Genomic DNA, 21262 nt, shown 5'->3' with positions numbered 1-21262 from the left:
TCATTAATTCATTCATCGGGAATCACTTTGCTCCGAATTTGATCATCCGTGCAAAAAAAAAACGTTATGAGTACCGTGCTTTCAACTGTAAAATACCTTCTTCGGTCAGAAAATCATCAATTTCAAGACTAAAAATACTCATAGCAAAAATAGAATGTATATATATTTTGAATTTACTTAAAAAAAATATAGAAGGTCATAAAATATTTGGTACATCATTTTTTTACTCTGATAAAACTTGATCCCTAATTTTGGAGAAACATAATTGAAAAAAAAATATATGAATCATTTTATTTATATTCTAAATAATCATTTTTACAATATGAAGTTTGATTTGATGCGACTGACCCAAATACAATAACTACATTAAAAATAAAGTACCAAAATCGAATCGAATCGAAATTTACACACATTTTCGCAATAGAAAGGTAAGAGTGGTCGTTTTCTTATTAAAAAAGGAATTGCAAAAAGACCTCAGTACTGCTCTAACTCTTTATAAATTAATAATAATTAACGTTGGGACATTTTGTTATAAAGATATGTTTTTATAAAATTATTTTCTTAATATTCAAACATACTTTATTTGTCTACAGAAATATTAGATCAAACAGCAAAAATTAGTTTAAGATACTAAAATAGGCTGAAAAGCACGAAAAGAAAGAATTATTCAACTTAACAAATAATATAGAAAGAAAATTAAGCTAAAAATAAATACAGTAATTCAAGTAATATTTAAAAAGGTTGGTAAATCAGGAAAGTAAACAATATAACATTGACATTGGTCGGTGTCGGATACAAATAAAAACCCTATTTTCCACTTGGCGCATTTATTTACAGAATTTAATGACGTACAGTCTACAAGTTAAAGATTTCACGATTATACAAACTCGGACGATACATTTAGACTTCAAAACTAAAATTTCCTTATTTGTTTTTTGCTTGTCGCATCATAATTATGTAATAGTAAAATATACAAAGTCTGCAAGTGATGGAAAGTCAAATAAATTTGGCGACCCCTGGTTTGGATAATATGTCCAAATGAAAACATTAGAGAATTAAAAAAGTTATGTAACAACAAACACATATGTCAAAAAAAAGATAAAAAGACAACTAAATAATGATTGTAATTGAATTATTTTGTATAGAAACGAACTTTTAGAAGAAATTGAGTAGACCGGATTACAGACGAAAATGATAATAAATATATGTAATTATAGAACATTAAGTTTGCTATTTTGTAGGTCGGTTATAATGGGGAATAAGCTTACCGGAAGTTTGTTCTCCAAATCGGATAGATCGTTTTCGGCCGGCTCCAGTTCGCTAACTTCCAACGGACACGTCATCGAATCATCGTGGGCGCTGGTACAGGCCTCTAAAATTAGAAACGAGAGCGAAATTTTAAGAACAAGTAAAAAAAAAATAAAATCAATATTAAAGTTTAGGGCACCGCACATTCAATGTATTTTCGGCAAAGACATATGTCACACCGCATAATAAAATGGAAGTTGTATGTCGTAAAACCGAAATGATGGAACTGGGAGAAGAAGACGATATATACATTTCCCAGTACAATTCTATATTCAGTGTTTGGTTTGATGAAAATCTTACAGTTGAAGTGTGCACTTTATAAACTATCTGAATACATAGTAGCAATAGTTATTGCAAATATATTTGTTAAGATTTTGTTTTGTTCATAAATTAGCTAAATAGTTTGTTAATTATGCTTTGAACTTAGTATAAAATTAGATATATGCTATTAAGTAGTAAATTTTATTATATTAGGTTAGGTTTTGCTTAAATTTGGTTTAGGTTACGATAGATTAGTATAGTGGAGTTAGTTTAGTAAATTTAGTTATTTTAGGTCCTTTTAAACTAGGTACATGAATGAACTTGGTTATTTTAATTAAATAAATGTAAATAAATAGTTTACTATGTTAAATTGAATAATGTTAAATTACGTTAGTATTCTTTAAGTTAAGTTAAGTTTTGAAGAGAAAGATACAATTAAGTATATAATTGAGTTTAATACTACAAATTTAATTTCATTATTTAAAAAATAACTGTTCAGTTTTGTGAACAAATACAATAACTAGATAAAAATTAAAGAAATCCATGCAAAGATTTAGCTATAAATAAGCTAAATCTTTCTAATTATTTATAATTCCAAATGTAACCTATTAAATCTAAAAAAGAATCAATTAGTCTTTAATTTGTACTTTAAAGTAAACAAAGTTAATTTACGATAATTATAATTGAAAAAAAACATATAAAATTGTAATTGCTGAATAAATTATTTGCATAACTTTAAACATTCACTTTACCTATATAGTCAATATCTATCTTATCGTAAAATCAATGTAATTTTTTTGCCAAAATTATGATTTTAGTAGGGCAATTGCAAACGTTCTCAAAGTAGAAGTAAACACTAATTTAGATTGCATATAAATTAGTCAATTATTTCTGTAATTTTTACTATTTATTTTGCACCAGACATACACGCAATAACAATCTTCATATCCTCATGAATCCACACACACACACATGCATATCCACTTCACGAAATTTCCTTTCTTTTTATACGAGGAAGATTTCCACTTCAACTGCTTACAGGTTTTTCTTTCGTTCCTTCCTTGCGCAGACCACTTACATATTCTTTTACCTACTTCCATCCAATCTAACCTTTCCTCGCTTGGATCGTGAAATATGTTTCTGGATTTCATCCGCACCAATATGAAATACATTTGTATGCTATGGAATTTATGGCAGGATCTGTTTACATTCATATTCACAGACACTAGATTTTCATTTCATTTTCATCGTGCATAGAAATGTATCAAATATACATATATATTTTCCTAGTTTGAAGACTTTATTCCAATAACATAGTTGTTTTAACAATTGTTTTATTAAATAATGCATTGTTATTTTCACAAATATTATTAAATTTCAACTAAAATATTCAATTAATTTTACTGTTGAAAACTGATTATATAATTTTTTATTTATTGAAAATATATTCTTTGGGAGCAGTCAGAAAATTACCTTGAGATTCACAATTGCAGAAAATTACTTAATGGTAATTTAGTTAATGATGATAATTGGAAAAAAAAGTCGTTCCATATAACTAACTGCAATAAATATGCTGCTATAATTATACAACTATGTAATAACCAGTATATTTGTAATTGTACCTTTGTTATAACAGAAAATAAATTTATAAATTAATAATCATAATCAGAAATATTAATTCTTCAATGTTTTCAAAATATATCGTTTTATATAGAACGAATGATCATCAAAATATTGTTAAATTAAAATTTAAAAAAACTGCCCTTTTCATTACCAAAAACTTTTGTATAGCTTTTTTTAACCTGTCCTTACTCGCGCGACTTTTCATAGCATCGTTACTCGCGTGGCATCTAAGAAAATCAAACTATAACGTTGGTAATTAATTTATTTTCATATAAAATTGATTAGATTGAGGAAAAGAAAATAGCTTATAAACATCTTTATTTTATAAAAATGTAAAAAAAAATATCTTCATCATTATTATTTGTATGATTCCAATGATAATCCTTCCTCGATTAGTCCGGTCTCAAATAGAGATATTAGTATACACGGACAATGCGAGGTATTGTCGTATTAAAATATTAATTATTTTAGTTAATAAAGGTTACTACAACAACATAAAAAGAATACCTCAAATAATCCGGTTCGAAAATTTCAAATTAAACTACATTTTAATTGAACAAAATTTTTTTTTACAAAATACTACACAAAATTATGTATTTATATGCAAATAATTTGTTTTTTGTATCGATTATTTTTATCAATTTTGTATGTCGTAGTTCCTCGATTAGTCCGGTCTCAAATAGAGATATTAGTGAAACAGTATACACGGACAATGCGAGGTATTGCTGTATTAAAATATTAATTATTTTAGTTAATAAAGGTTACTACAACTGCATAAAAGAAATACATCAAATAGTCCGGTTCAAAAATTTCAAATCAAACTATATTTTAATTGAACAAAAATAAATCTAACAAAACACTACACAAAATTATATATTTATATACAAATAATTTGTTTTTGTATCGATTATTTTTATCAATTTTGTATGTCTTAGTTCCTCGATATTAGTCCGGTTTCAAATAGAGATATTAATGGAACAGTATACACGGACAATGCAAGGTTTTGTTGTATTAAAATATTAATTATTTCATTTAATAAAGGTTACTAAACATACATATAAGGAATACCTTACATAGTCCAGTTCAAAAATTTCAAATCAAACTACATTATAATTGAACAAAAAAAATCTACACAAAATTATATGTTTATATACAAATAATTTGTTTTGTACCACATATTTTTAACAATCTTGCATGTCTTAGTTCTTCGATTAGTCCGGTTTCAAACAGAGATATTAGCGAAACATTCTGTTTCACGGACAATGCGAGGTTTTGCTGTAATAACATATGAATTATTTTAGTAAATAAAGTTTACTAAAACTGCATATAAGAGATACCTCATATAATCCGGTTCGAAAATTTTAAATCAAACTACATTTTAATAGGACAAAAAAGAAAATCTAAAAAATTACTACACAAAATTATTTTTTTATATACAAATAATTTGTTTTTTGTACCGCTTATTTTTATCAATTTTGTATCTACTTAGTTCCTCGATTAGTCCGGTTTCAAATAGAGATATTAGCGAAAAAGTAACATAATTTGGAAAATTTTGCCATTTATATACTATTTGTACTGATATACCTGCTTTGAAAAAGGGATACAAAAGGAAATTAAAAAAAACTTTCTAATTTCGGTATTAAATTGATAATTGTAAAGAATAAGTACATTTATAGTATGCTAAAAGGCTGTTAATTAAAGTATTTCTGCACCGAAACGGCTTTAAACTAAATGTTAAAAAATATTATTCTGATCATTCTTAGAAGTATCTAATACGGATTCAATTATCATAATAGATAAATGTAAATGGTTCTATTAGAATTTATTATATTTAAAAGTAGTTTCAACTGAGTTGAAACATATTAATGAATACGCTTTTAATTATATAAACATGTTAAACTCATTTCAGTAAATGAGATTCAAAATAAATCTGCAGTACTCAAATAATAACATAACGCTATACATAATTATTCAATTAGTGTTTTCGTTAGTGGCGTAATTTCGAATGCACACTGATAATAACAATAATAAAAATAAATACAAGCCTTCCGAACGTGTCCCGTATAAATGCGATGTATTCAAATGTAAATTTGAGCTTAACCGTTTGATTAGAATTTGAATAAAATCGCAATTTAACGTGCAGAAACTGACCCGCAAACACATGTCCGATAATAATAACCATTAACATCGAGGTTCTGATTACGTAATGGAATGTCCATAACAATTATTGCCTTTAAATATGCATGCGCGTGGAAAATGCGGGAAGTAAGACAAAATAATGAACTGGATGAACGGGAGATACGTTTAATAAAAATAAAAAAAACTGGACTAATGCGAGGGCTTTTATTAAAAAAGTTAAATTAATTCGAGCATTAGATGCGAATGCGAATGAGCAGAGAACATGAATACTTCCAGTTTCGTAGAGTCTGAATACAATCTGAAGCGTGGAGGAAATGCAAATGTGATGCGCGTATTCATGAATAGATCTCGTCATCAAATATAGTTCACGCATTATTCAGGTCAAAGAGTTAAACGCCGATTGCGGACAAGACAAAATTAATAATTAGCCTTTTCATCAAATGACGATGATGATGATAAATCAATTGGATAGAGTTGTGGTTGGTTGTGTATACGAGGCATTCACACGCAAACTGCAGTTCAATATCCTCCGCCACCAATGAAATATTCAATGTCTGATCATATTTACGACATGCAAGAAAATAACAACAATTTCAATTTTTCATTCACCAAAGTCATGTTAAAATGGTGACGTAAATCCAGTCGGGAATAATTGTTTGGATACCGGCGCTTTGTTTCGACGTTCATGTTAATCTATCAATTCCTCCTCCTCTGCGGCAAAGCCGGTAATCAACTCGAGCAAACGCAGTGCACCGTCGGACATTCGATTTATTATATACGATTATTCTTGTTTTAAGCCCAATCGGTTATACTTTATTTTGTCTCACGTGATGTTTAACGAGTAATATTCAAGACATTTCGTGAGGTCAATTTCAGGCAAATTGTAAAAGTGCTCTAATGTGAATGATTACTGAGACAAATACATTTTGATAAACATGAACATATTTGTTCATGTTTATCGATATCTAACGAAACTTCAAAATAATAATAAACATTTAGATATGATTATAGTTTACGTTCAGTTATCGTACAATCACCGGTCTGAATTCACATATAAATGAATGTAGTTATATTGTACTCGATGTTCAAACGTACGTACACATTTTTACGCTTACATAATTCAATTTTGTCATATCGTGATATTAGGAACATCTAAAAAGTATTTTACAAGATAAAAATATAATCTGAATAGAACAGAAGTACATTTATAATCAAAAAGTGTACGTATGAGAAAAACTAACTATTTTTTTTATTCCAATTATCCATTTCTTCAGATTTGTAAACAGAAACCAAGCAGAAGGAAGGAAATTTGTGAAATATAGATGAATTATTAATCATAATGAATCATCAATTGGTATTTAATACTTAATCAAAAATATCGACTTATTCGTGGAATAATTGTTTCCTTTCACAAGTAAAACCGTTTTCGTAGTTCAATCTTATAATGTTTGAATGTAGTTGTAGTGGGCGTTTGGCACAGAATTGCAACTCCATCTGTTAAATTGTTTTGAAAACAAGCGTAATTAGAGTTTATACAATTCAGTTTAATTAAAATAATATTCAATGCCAGTTACATCATTACATTTCAATAACATAATTTGATCATTTATATTTATACATCTACAATTATACAGTCAACATTAAATCTTTAAGCACTCCATAAAACATAGAAGTTCATATATTCATATTTTATGAACATATATATAAATTCTTCACGTATTTCAAAATAAACTAAATAATAAACAAATATTACACAAAATAGTTTTTTTTATAAGCATTATTTATTTCCTCGATTAGTCAGGTTTGAAACTGTCCGGTTAAGAAAATTAATTGTAAATATTTTGATGTAATAATATAAATATACTTTAAATGATTTTTTTGCCGTTTAAATAATATTTACAATAAATTTATAAAAAAATATTTTGTAAAATAATAAAATTTGTGTTACATAATCGCAAATGAGCAAAGCACTCGAGAAATTAATTAAAGTATTTGTTCAGACTTGACCTAGTTCTAATGTAATTAGCCCATAAAGCGATTTCATATGTGTACAAAAGTCATAAACCTCGTTTAGATGTTATAATAATTGGAGTTTATCCAAGAACTGTTACAAATAATTCAATTTCGTTTAAAAATAAGTTATAAACGACTCAAATGTAACATTTTCTATGGAAATCAAGATGATGTAAAGTGCATTAACTCAATTAGTATCTTAAGTTTTATATATTAGCAATTAGTAAATTTTATTCTTCAATTCTAGTTTACTAGGCGAATAGCATGAATAAATGTGTACAGTAGAACCTGTTTTTGTGCGGTCCTTTTTTATACGGTACATGAATTCCAACGGCGTTCCAACGCATTGTAATGTTTTCAGCGTGCATATGTACAGCCTTCAGACGATTCTGTTAGTCGATTTTGAACCAATTCAACGAGCATCTTCGTTTTAGATTAACACGAGTAGCAGTGAATTATGTATGTGCATTTTGATAATTTCTCCATATAAGAAATTAAATGTTTTTAAAATGTTTCCATCTGTAATTTAATTATTTATTTTGTTTGGATGCAGTTTCTCTTGTATGTCGTAAATCATTGACGTATTTTCCAAGTGCGATTTTTTTATATTCCACCACATAAAAAAGTTTCTATAATGTATTATACAAAGTTATTTGTTATATGTAAGAATTTATGAAAATTTCAAATATTTTCTTGTGCGGTTTCTTTTATGCGGTCCCTATCTACCGCACAAAAACAGGTTTTATTGTACATGTGTGCAGTTAGTAAATTAAATTCTAAACTAGAGTTTACTATACGAATGGCATTGTGCAGTTAGTAAATTCAACTCCATGATTTTAGTTTACTAGGAAATTAACATCAATAAATTCAATTTAATGAGCCATTTTATAACATTTGTGTTAATTGGAAATTATCAATTTCAAAGTTCAAGTAATTAAAGAAAAGGCAACTCAGTTAAGAATTGCACATAGTTATATAACATTGATCGTTTATAATAATAGTTGTAGTTGATATTTCGAAACATGGGTTTTAATTTCCGGTTCTATATGATCGATGCATGAATCTATTTTAAAAATGCATTTACAAATCTATATTTCTATTTTCAACTGGATTGTATCGACGATCAATGTTTATATCAATGTATAGATTCTGTTGTTTTATTTTTATATATTCCAAATATACATTTACAATCAAATATCAAACTTTTTAGTATAAAGTTTGATGTATTAAAGTATGTAAATAGTATTATTGACTTCTTGAAATTATTTTTTTTTATTTTTTATGTACAATCAGATACAGATTTATTGAAAAACATATATTAATTTAATTTTTTTTGGTCATTAGTTTTTTTTAAAAGAACAAATAAATTTAATAATAATTTCATAAATTTAGTCTACAATTGTTTAATTTTACTATATTTCGTACAAGATTTACTAAAAAACTTATTCAATAAAAATAATATAATAACGATTGATTGAACATCACAAATTGCTATAGTTCAAGTGGATTGGAAACATCTAAAAATGACGGCACTATAAAAAGAATAGACAATAGTTTTACAAGACTTGACATTATTTTACAGCCGAACGACGCTTCCACTTAAGAAGTTGCACTGAAAATGCCAGATCATCTACCGTACTCACTGAATCTGACATTGATATTTATTAAACGTTTTCTATCTTAACAAAACCAATAACTATATACAAATGTAATTGCTTTTCTAATACTGAATACAAAAAAAAATAAAATTTCTTCAAATGAGTGTAAAATTGCAATTTTGGAGTTATTTAAAACAATATTGAAGGAATTTTCTATATTTTTAATAATGTCAATACAGGAATATATAGTGCAAGTTGCGCTAAATCCCGGACTGTTTGTAACCGAACTAACGGAGGAATTTTAAAACCACACAAAAAGAAAATTGACTGTATAAACTAAAAATTGTTGAAATTTTATTTATATTATTAGAAGCAATTCTATATAGAGTTAAGTTTACGATTTTTTGTTGGGCCTCATATGGGTGGTTGGACAAAAATATTTTTTTAATAATTTTTTTGTTCAATTAAAATTTATAATCTTGTAAAATGTTCAAACTATTTTAGACTATAGTGAAAACTATAATTTGAAATTATATAGTGAAATATTCTGGGAAATGTTAACAATATGTGATAAATAATAATAACCATCCCGTCTTGATGCATCATCATAGAGATGGATGACTTATGACTAAGAATTTCTCACGCATTAACACTTTAATCCGTTAATGGAGGGGAAAACGACGAGAGAATCCACAACGTTTAAGATAAACATTGGCAATTATCGCATGTCGGAGTTCGCAATTGAAACGTTAACTGAATAAACGATGCTCTCCCCCGTCTACATGAGATGTAAATTCAACGTTTAACTGTTTTCGCGTTGCGTAAAACTGCAATAGTGCACTACCATAACGTAACGCAATAGCGTCGCAATAAATCAAGATACTCGTTACGTTTGGAAATAGAAATATCAATTCACACCAGGAATGCGCATACATTTTTTTTGGTGGTTTCATATTTTTGTTCTTCGTTTTGCGTTGACTTCTTCTCGTGCCGCATTCCGTATATTAATAGATCAGATTTAATCATAAATCACTCACCGGAAGTCTCATCCTCCTCGGCGATGGCCATCGTCCGCTGCTGATGCAACTTCCGGGTCAGTTCCGCAATCACGGAGTGCAATTCCGTGAGTTGCTCTTCGTACCGTTGCGCCTGCTCGTCCAGTTGCTGCTGCAATCTCTCCTGTTGGATAATATAAGTTTGGATTACAAGAAGTTGATGGATGAATAGTTCGAATGTTCTCAACGGTTGGGTGATTTAATGTACATTTAATATTAGGTTACAACCCATGAACATTTCACACACTGGGGTATTTAATGTATTTACATACTACATATTTAAATGAAATCGCGTATTAATTGAACTCTAGTGTAATATTTGAATATTGTATACATTAATTTAAATAAATACTTTCTGTTTCCTTGAAATGAAGCTACAGCTACCTAAATATAACACCTCGCTCAATAAGTTCGTAGGATGACATAGATGGCCAACCTTCAGACGACACCTGTCAAAATTTCGTTCAACCAAAGTATTTTTTTATGTCGTGTAATTTTATTCACAATCTGTTCATCAATGTGAACATTCAGTCAATTTAAGATCGCGGTTGACATTAAATGGATAATCTTTCCGGGTGGATAGTTACCATTATAATGATTAAAAAAAAAAAAATTCGTCTGTAGGTTAACTTCAGTAGTAAATTGATGTTCTGCGATTCCACTATTTCCTTTCACTGTGAATCTGCTACTATCCTTAACACTGTCATTGTCCATTGACTTGGCTGAAGGTCCATATGCTGAACCTCATTCATTTCACTGTCCATCTGTGACGAACGATGGCCCTATTGCTGCAAGCATTGACAGGGCCCACAAAGGGCCTGGCTTGACCAAGATTCGAACCGTAGCGGGTTCAATCGTGGTATGGCGACTTAACCATTCGGCTATTAGTCGCCCAAGCAAAGTAATGGCTTGATAAGTGTTATTATTCCGTCGAGACAAATAGTAGAGAAATGATATCGAAATGTTAGAGAAGCGTTGGAATGAATGTATCACTCTTGAAGCAGTGACTTTTGTGCAATATTCAACTTTATTCATCAACAAAGTCTCCGATGAATAAAGTCGAATATTGCACAAAAGTTGTTTTATTAGTCATTCTACGAACTTATTGAGTGAGGTGTTACTTATAGGATTAGATAATATGATATAATATAGTAGAATTAATTCTTAATCACCATTAACTTAATCAAAAAAGAAATGAGATATTTATGAAGAGATACGAAAAAAAAAATGTGTACTAAATTTTGATTTTTTATTTTGATCAATTTTGAGTTGAAATTTTCAAACCGGACTACAGTGAAACAGGACTCATTGAAGCCAGTCTATATGGGATATTGCTGCATTCTAATTAATAATATAAATCATTTGAGAATAACGTGTAATAATATACTTCAACAAACATTCTTCAGTATAATTAAAAGAGATGATATTTCCTGATGTTGTTTTCTTCTCTTTAAACGTGATTCAACTGTTATTAATTAACCTTCTCTGAGTAATTGAAGAACATGTAATAAAAGTCACTGTTTATTATAAGTGAACTTAGAATATGCACGTGTAATTCAATACCAACAACAATCAGTCATGTTGCACATATACACAATTCTCTTGTTTTGTTTCCTGTATAAACGTTTTATGCTTCTATCACGAACTCTTTGTCACCATTATTTTAAATCAGTAAATCAATATTTATGTAAAACAAATTGAATTTCTTAATGTGAAAGTTTTATAATGCAATATTATTGTAGTAGATAATAACTAGGTGGTTTTCTTCTTAACGAATAACATACCAAAAGGTACTATATTTTATCCGTAATATGAATGAAATTAAATGTATAAAATATACATCTAACAATATTGTATTCATTAAATTTATAAGACGAATACAAAATATATTGTTTACTTTAATAAGTCTACTAAATTACAGTTATGTTTATCACCTATTCAAATAATCGTTAAATTAAAATATTTGATTGTCTGTAAAAAAATGCAAATTTAGTAGAAACTTTGAAGGTATGATTAAAAATGATAAAATTTTATTAAAAATTTAAATACGAGGACATTTCTCAATTATGCAATAATTTTAACAATTAAGTCAAATAAATAACAAATATTGCAATAAAAACTATATTCTAAAAAGTAATCTACCAAATATCTGTCTTCTATTAACAGATGGCACCGTTTATCACCCATTCACAAATCCGCGACAAACGATGTTTAACTTTCATAATCAAAGTGTTAATCTTTGAGAGTACAGAAATTTACTCAACTATTGCGTTCAAATATTTAAATATTCGGTAAAACATGCAAATTTTGTAGAAACTTTAGAAGTGTGATTAAAAAAAAAAAAAAAAACTAATTTATAAATATCATTTACTATTTTTCAAATAATCCTTCAATAATATATGTATAAAATTTTAACAATCATCAATATACTAAAATATTAGTAACTGTGGTATTCTTTCTGAATTATGTAATATTGAAAGACCTGTACTTTTAACATATAATTGCATCATTAAAAAACAATGTTATATACTAACCAAGAAAGTAAACGGGAAACAATATATTATACAATGTAATATGTATAATAAATAAAATACCAACTAACGTTTCATGTATGAAATATGAGTAATTCTAATCAGATTTTGATATTTTGGATATGTAAACTATGAATCCTGTGATCATTCATCTCGCTAGTGATACAAACAAGTGTAAAAACAAGGACTTTAATACATACAATGATTGTAATAACGTTACTATTTGCAGAATGTAATGCAGAATGTTTTTATTATTAGGTTACTTTTTGGAAAATGTATTGCAATGAATCCAGTAAAATAATTAACAACTAAATCATTTCATTGAAAATAACTGTATTATTACAAAAAAAGATTTATTACAGTATTGTACTTCTCTTCTATTAAAAAAAGTTTAAACTTTAACCAATAAATAAAGTATGACGACATAAATGGTGTACAGAAACAATAAGCAACAGCAGTTAAAAAGTTCAATTAAAAAAAAATCGTATATGCCTATACCATTGTATAATAATAAAAATTCGCCTCCCCCCGGGATCGGGTTGGTGTAGGTTGGGCGCAGTTCTAGGTCAGACCGGATGGAAAATCGATTTGATGCTGAAAACACATCGCAACACGAAACACGGGCACAGGGCGCAATGCTTAAGGAATATCAAATGGCGTAACGCCCTTTGCTTAATTTCGACCCAACCAACAATGGTGATGCTCTTGTTGGCTGTTCTTGGGGGATCTTTAAGATGCAAATTAGATCCGTCCGCATCCCCGACGAGATGCGGGACTAATTTTTGGCATGTTGTAAAAGTTTTGCAGCCTCCTCCCCTCACAGCCGAAAATAAAAATGAAACGAACGAACGAACTTTCTGCTCGGCCAGCATTAATTACATGTAAACCTCCGCATATTTAAAATACAGGGTGTTTCATAAATTATTGTACAATATCTTCATATAGACTTTCAATAGGCAATACTTGCTAAGTATCATATACATTACTACTTGCAAAAACACTTTTAATATAAGTTAAAATTGTATTTACGATTTTTGATGACATTTCATTCGCCCGAACGTACTCAACGACCATGTTAACGTACACTGGCTAAGGTGAACATAATTCCTAGTATATAAGAATTATGCTTACCTTTCAAACAGTCTATATTTTTCAATTTTATTTTAGACATACTGCAATGTTCTTTAAAAACAAGACAGATTCCTTGAACAACATTCAATTACATAGTGTGACTGCTCTCTATATTAGCACCAGACAGCAATTTATATTCGTGTATGTATATCGAACGTACGTATTATCAAGTTTGTACGGTATGTGAGTGCAAGTTGTATACATATAATAATTTTATAATTGTAAATTATTATTATTTTTATTAATTACATTTATGGAAATTCTTGTCGCACAACTTAAGAATACTTTTAAATGTATATTAATGATATGTACTATAAAGCAGTCTTAATATTTTCAAGAATTTACTTTTGAAACTTGAACAATGGCTCGAAAGTTGAAGTGTCTTCTGAAACCTCAAATGGCGAACGCTCCTGAACGGATTTTCTTCGAACTTCAAGATTTACTGTTGAATCTTGTTCCATAGTGTACACAAAGTTCCCAAGTTCTTCCGAATACAACATATTTAAAAACATTAATTTTTAAATATGTTTTAAAATATATTTTAAATATAGAGAAAATTTATAAAACAAATTTAATTATATAATTCATAAGGACTATCACTTTGTATTTGTTTGTGAACGTAAATAGTTAGTATACTCTATTGAAAGTAATGGATTTTTTTGGTGTAAGTGTTCAATTATTGTGTAATCGCCCTGTATATAGTAGGTCTTTTGATGTTTCGCATCGCGAGTCGGTTGTGTAATTCACTTTGTAATGGAGCTGTGCTGAGTCTCTTTCTCCCCCATTCGTTCTATTTTAAAACCGGGCGCCTAAACAAGATAAATAAATACATAAAGTCGTTAATATACAAAGTGGCCGCTTTGTCTTTGCCGTTTCCTAAGTGGATGAAAGAAACGTTCTGTGCAAGTAGAAGCTGCTAAGTGTACGTCAATTTGATATCCTAGTCGAACGAGGAACGATCCTGACTAGAATGCGAAGCCTTTCATAATAATGCATGCACACAATGCGCTTGGATAACGTGCCGCATTTTACGGCTGCTTCGATATTACGTGCAGACATCGCGACCGACACATTGTCAGATGCTCATTAAACTGATGTCACACTATTTTATATCGCATTCGATAACTATTAAATTAGATTTAGCGCCAAAATAACACACTATTTACGAGCAATCCAAATGAAAATATACAGAAGGCCAGGCACGTTCACAAATATTGTTGTTATTTTGTCCTTCTTCAAACTCGTATAAATATTATAGAAAATATCTAACGTAAAAAGATCTAAGCTAAAAAAATATCCTAATAATATGGAAATAAATAAACAATTTTTTTTTTCAATTAACCTTTCAAACAGTCTATTCCAGTAATTCCAATTGGAATCATTAATTTTTAAATACATTTTTTTTCTTTCGACGATTAAAACTGTTGGATGCAACTAATGTAAATTGAAGATGTATTTTTAACAGTAGGTAATATTGAATAATGAAAAAAAAACAGGTAAAATATTTTTTTATGATTAAGTAAGTGCTTTTATAAAGATTTAAATAAAACATTTTTTTTAAATAAATTTGGGCTGGAAAGGGTTAACTAATTTGTTACAAAAATATATAATATTCATATGTTAGAAAATTTGATAATATTCATTTATATAAGTCTGTCAAAACAATGTCATATTAATGTTAGAAAATTAGATAAAATTCATATGTCAAATTAATATGCAACAACAATAAAAAATATTCATATCTGTCAAAAAAACATTTAAGTACATTTATCAATAAAAAAAAATGAGAATACACCAGTATAAAAATGTACCTTGAAAGTGAAATAATTGGATATTAAGTGACATATATTATTATATCAAATATGATTACAAAATTGTTAAAACTTAAAAAAAAACTAATAATAAAATGGTCTAATTATTTATGCATGAATGTTTACTCGATAATATCAATATTATAAATACATCAATATCTCACATAGTCCGGAAAATCGGTTTTATTTGAAATGAACTAAATGCAAAGAAAAAAATAAAACGCACTAAGTTTTATTTTACTCAATTAAAATTTGAAAATTTCTAACCGGACTATGCAATATATTGCTATAATGAGAAAGAGGTTTCAAAATATTGCATCAAATTTTTATCATTATTAATTTTCAATACTTTAATATAATATACCCAGAGCTATATAATTTACAGAATTTCTTGCAAAAATAAATTGCATATTAACAAAGAAGAGTAAATAACAATGTGAGATTTATATTGGAATATTGTAGTAAACATTCAAATTGAGAACTATTATTTATGTAGAAAATGTTAGTGCTATAAAACTGACATTAATAGCCTTAAGGGTTTTAACATGTTTGCATCACTTTAGATTTCCATTAGTCGGAAGCTCTCAAGAAATGCGTGTAAACTTTTGAGCACAAAATGCACGCAATTGTTCGTTCCTAATAGAAATAAATGGTTATAAGTTGTGTACAGAGAACATTACCACAAGTGTATTAATGTAAGATTCACAACAAGCAATTATAAATATATGAGAAAATATATTTATTATGAAGCTTTTAAACGTTGAATGAAAACATAATTTAATCAACTTTCAGAATAATGGAATGCATACTTGTGCATTTGACGTGATTGTTTTACTGCGCGCCTTTGTCCTATTTTGTCGCCTATTATTATATGTACTTAATACAAGTTTTTATTCTTACTAATTACTATTTCATTGATAAAAACTCATTTATTTTTCAAATAATAATAATGCTTTCTTTGAAAATGGTAAATTTAGAAATAATTGACACAAATAAATAACATAAAATTAGTATTATCTAATAAATATGCAAAGTATGATATTAATGTAATATTTAAATAAAAAACTGACAAGGTATTAATTGTTATAAATTAAAAATAATTAAAGGTAGCTATTTTTTTATAATTTAGAACTGCGTTTCTCAACCTTCTTGCCGTGTGACCCAACATTAGTTTGTAGTTGTGCTACAATTAAATTCTTTATAATAAACATACATCTGACACTTTGACAGCTGTCATTTCAAGATCCAGTAAAAATTTGACGTGTCCCAATATTAGTTCGCACATATGTTGAAAATGCTAGTTTAGAGTTAGACTTAAATCATAATAAAGTAATATGGCAGGTAAAAAATCCTTAATAATCGTAGAGATATATATTAAAACAAGAAATTGGAAAAATTTCCCTTTATTTATTCAAATAATTAAATATTGATATAGAAATCGTCAACAAACTTAATCACCAATTTTGATTATCCCAAATCATGTTTTCAACGCATGGTTACCGCTGTGTTAGGATGTAGCACTCCTAGTCAGTTAATTAACCGCAAGGTTGATCAAGCTACTGAAATGGGTATTGAGAGTTATGCAAATTAGGACCAGTTAATTTAGCAAATCGTCTCCATTATTATGTAGTGCCTGTAAATTGCATCTAAAATGCAAACAGCTCTTCCAATTACGCAATTACTGATGTCGAAATGATACAAATTGGAAACAAAAAAAACAACAAGATTTATTGCTGTTTAATTTTCGAGTCCTAAATATGCAACGGAGTAGAACTCCTGAAATCGGTATCCGTTTAAAGAACAATATTGAGCAACGTGTACAATTTGATAAACAATGGACCGTTGTTGCTTGTAATCACTGCTTCCTTACATTTCAACATTCCTTTTCAACATCATGCTAATTTCAAATGATGTAAGAATTTTCTAACTATGTAACAAGTTCAATTCCAATTTGTAGTTTTACATAATTGATTGACTACATTATAAGAAAATTGGTTGTGAAGAATATGTATTTACATTATGCAGTAACGCCTCGCATAGTACGATGTGTTTGAAACCGGACTAGTCGAAGAAGTAAATACATATAAACATAAACCGCACAAAAAGAAAATTTTTCAATTAAACTTTTTGTTTGTTTTGAAATTTTAAAACCAGACTATAGTGAATGATCGATGTCGCATAATTAGAGATAATGTTGTAATTAATAATAAAATATACAATTTAGTTCTCGTCAAATACAAAAATTTGTAGCAAGTTCTTTTGGTTCTTCTAAACTATAGCAATTGAAATTACCACATTTGAATTGAAAATTTGTAATGTATAGAAAAAAGGTTTTTTTTTCTACAATTTACTAGTCATTAGTGGCTAACATATGACAGAAATATAATCCAATATTTTTTTAATAAAAATTAATTTAATGGAACCAAATTAAAAATATGCTTATTAGAAAATAAAATATGTAATTTTTATAAAATAGAATAAGGTATAACATGTATGATTTCATCATAGAGAGAATACGAAATAATGTAATAAGTTTTGCACGTCTCTTCAAAGCTTTAAATATCAACTTGGAAATCTTACTTGATTAAAGTTAATTTCGACGCCTCGCAGAATTTCGCATTCTACATAGACGACACTAAACCCGAGATAATGTTGAACTGAAAAGTTTGGAAGTGGGTGACATAAATCATATATAATATAATTACTTTTCATACAAAAAATAAATAAATAATCAAGTTAAAATTTAACATCACTTATATAATTATTCGTTTTTCATTATCCAAAACTATACATTTATAAATATTATATATACAGTAATACCTCGCATAGTGCGTGTAATCCGTTCCGGACTGTTTGAAACCAGATAAATCGAAGACTTTAACCCATTAATCGGCACATTTGTGTCACTATTTAAATTGAAGCAGACTTAACTACTTGGTTGGTACTTTTATGTAATCTCCATTTTGCAATTGGAAACATAAAATAAGTATAAACATAAACCTACATTCAAGTATATATATTGATCAGTTTTTGTATCTAAATCACTATAATTCACTTATTATACGATTTAAGCTTAAACTACATTTTTACTACAAATATTGTTGAAATTTAATTAAAAAAAAAATGATTTTTTTTATTGATTTATTTTTATTTTATTTAATTAAAATTTAGTTTATTATGAAATTTTAAAACCGGACTATATTGAATCAGAATGGATCTAAGCCGTACTATGCGGGTTATAGCTGTGGTCTTTAGATTCAAAGTCTGAAATTATTTATATAATTATTTTAATATATATTGTTTATTTTAGTCCAACATATGAAATCCAATCAAAATATGAAATTAAAGAATTTTTTTGTAATTATCATTTTCTGAGGTATAGACTTTCAATAATGGGACGAGTGCAACCGGATATTACACGTACAATAAAAAAAGCTTTATGAAAACGTTTTGTAATAGAATATGGAGGAAACGCGTTCACTTGGGGGAGGTGCAAACAATGCCGTACCCAAGACGGCAAATATTATCTGCAATAAAATATGTTTGTTAAAAAACGAACAACATTGCCATTACGTAAATATCGTTTCTCGGAAGTTTGTTTAACAAAAACGAGAATAAAAACAAAACTAAGAAACATAATCGATATGCTCGAATAAACTGTTTGTTTGCTATTTACATTTAATCCTTTGATTTATTCTTAGCTATAAATACAATATATTACCTTATACTTTTTTAATGTAATATAGTTGTTAAATTGTAATTTATTGCATGAATTACAAATAAATGTAGTTATTATTTTTTACATATTTAATATAAATATATTTAAATAATTATTTTTATCTTGCCCAATCAAGTAAAATTTAGAAATTTATAATTAGATTCGAGATTATTTTTATCTTTTTTTATATTTTCATTGGATATTTAAACTGTAAAAAGCATTAACCTACTATATCATTATCACACAAGTTTCTTTTAATTAAAAATTGGTCTAATTTAATATTTTCGTCATAAAACGTCAGAAAACTACTTTAGAACCTGTTTGAGCGTAACAGTGGTTGTGAATGGCGGCAACAATTTACACCTTAAAGTTGGAGAGGAAAGTTTAGCTCGAAAGAGTTAAGCATGGCGAAGAATAGTATTAAGACAGTTTTAGAGAGTAGTCAAAATTATTAGTAGTATAGTATTAAGTGAAGTATAGTCTTAAGTAGAGTTGAGAATAATAAGTAACGTAGTATAATACCCAGTATGTACGAAGTAGTAAATTTGAAACCCCCAAACGATTTCTTCCATTCACCTGCGCAACTTGGTCAATTTCAAAATAAATATTGTTACTTTGTTTTTTTATATATGCAAATCTCTTTTGTACGGTTTTAAAGTCTGGTTTCAAACAGAATATCCTGATTATCTGTTTTTTGTTTTTGGTTGTACACTTTTTTATACATAGTTGGTTGGCTGTTATATTAATAAGGTCTTATCCCCTATAAAGGGTAGTATAATGCAATGGTGCACCCTTAGTTGGAGGATCAAGGAAATCCTTCAGAGGTATGTGGTAAGGGGATATTAAATACCTCCTACGGGCTCAACCCTTGTGGAGGTTACTGAAGTGCCAATAGAGACGCAATGGGCTATATCTTATTACTACATTATAGACAGTGTGTGGTAATGTGTATTAAAAACATAAATTAAAGAAACCATATATATAATTTCTATAAATTAAGATTATAATCAAAATTCTATTTTATTACGTGGTAAAAATAATAATTATTAAAATTTTAAATTTGTATAAAGTTATAAAGAAATAAACATAAAACGTACTCTTTTTCGAAAAATTTTGAGTCTAAAAGTTTAGAAATCCAAAATTATGGAGGGCATTAAGAAAGTAAGTAATCTTCAGTATTTTTTCAGTTAAGAAATTCACATAAAAATATCCTCGAAAAACTTATGTTTAAGTCGCAAGGGGTTAAAAAAAGTCGTAAAAATAAATTTAATAAACTGTAAATAAATTAAAAACTAGAAAACATGAGACATTACAACTAAACATATCATCAACTTTACGTGTTGTCAATAGTCTCTGTAATTTTTAATTAAGTAAATGTCAATATATAATACCTAAATATTCAAATAGATGACTAGATGATTAATATCGTAACAACAAAACAAGATAATATTTCGTCAATGTAATCAATTACTATAAAACTAATGCAAATATAAATCAAGCTGACTAATCAATACAATTAAATTTAAATATAATTATCTTGGCAGCGCACATGATACTAATTAATTGCTTAATTGCACATCACATAAATTATTCGTAAATCAGAAATGCATGATGATAAATGTAATATTAAATATGAAATCAAATCAAATCAATTCGCAATATTTAATGTAATTTTGTTTAAATACAACTCATTCAAAGTGAAAATTTAAAAAGTTTACATTTATATCTCGCATAGTACCGCGTCGATCAGTCCGGATTCAATATAGTCCGGTTTAAAATTTCAAAATTTCTTTATACAAATTGTTCGTCCTTGAAAGTCTCTTTTGTGCTGTTTATTTCTTCGATTATTCCCTGTTTTATTTTTAATAATATAGCAAAGGGTTTCCCAAACTAGGTTCCGCGCAACACTGGAAAACATAATGGATGTTCAGTGCAAAACTCGAATGAAATAATAAATAATGAATGTATTTTCACATTTAAAAAAAAATTGATTATGTGTTATTATTATAAGGATTTACAGAGTGTTCAGTTGCAAGAAACATTTGTGAACATTTTTAAACGATCATTAATTAAA

At 27.8% G+C, this 21262-nt stretch overlaps 1 protein-coding gene across 5 annotated transcripts in view; it reads right to left on the bottom strand.

Annotated features, from left to right (window-relative positions):
- LOC108561611 (colorectal mutant cancer protein) overlaps nucleotides 1-21262 on the bottom strand; it is a 65295-nt gene that overhangs the window by 7501 nt on the left and 36532 nt on the right. For all 5 annotated transcript variants that reach the window (XM_017919629.1, XM_017919633.1, XM_017919630.1 and 2 more), the window contains exons 3-4: nucleotides 9980-10121; nucleotides 1269-1372 (exon numbers count right to left, since the gene is read on the bottom strand). In XM_017919629.1, the coding sequence (XP_017775118.1) occupies nucleotides 1269-1372; nucleotides 9980-10121 (246 nt within the window). The remainder of the gene's footprint in view (nucleotides 1-1268; nucleotides 1373-9979; nucleotides 10122-21262) is intronic.

This window comes from Nicrophorus vespilloides, unplaced genomic scaffold (genome assembly GCF_001412225.1).
Source record: "Nicrophorus vespilloides isolate i.1.1-1 unplaced genomic scaffold, Nicve_v1.0, whole genome shotgun sequence".
In the NCBI taxonomy this organism is placed as follows: domain Eukaryota; kingdom Metazoa; phylum Arthropoda; class Insecta; order Coleoptera; family Silphidae; genus Nicrophorus; species Nicrophorus vespilloides.
Note: the sequence above shows the minus strand (reverse complement) of the source record. Positions and strands in the feature narration are given on the sequence as shown.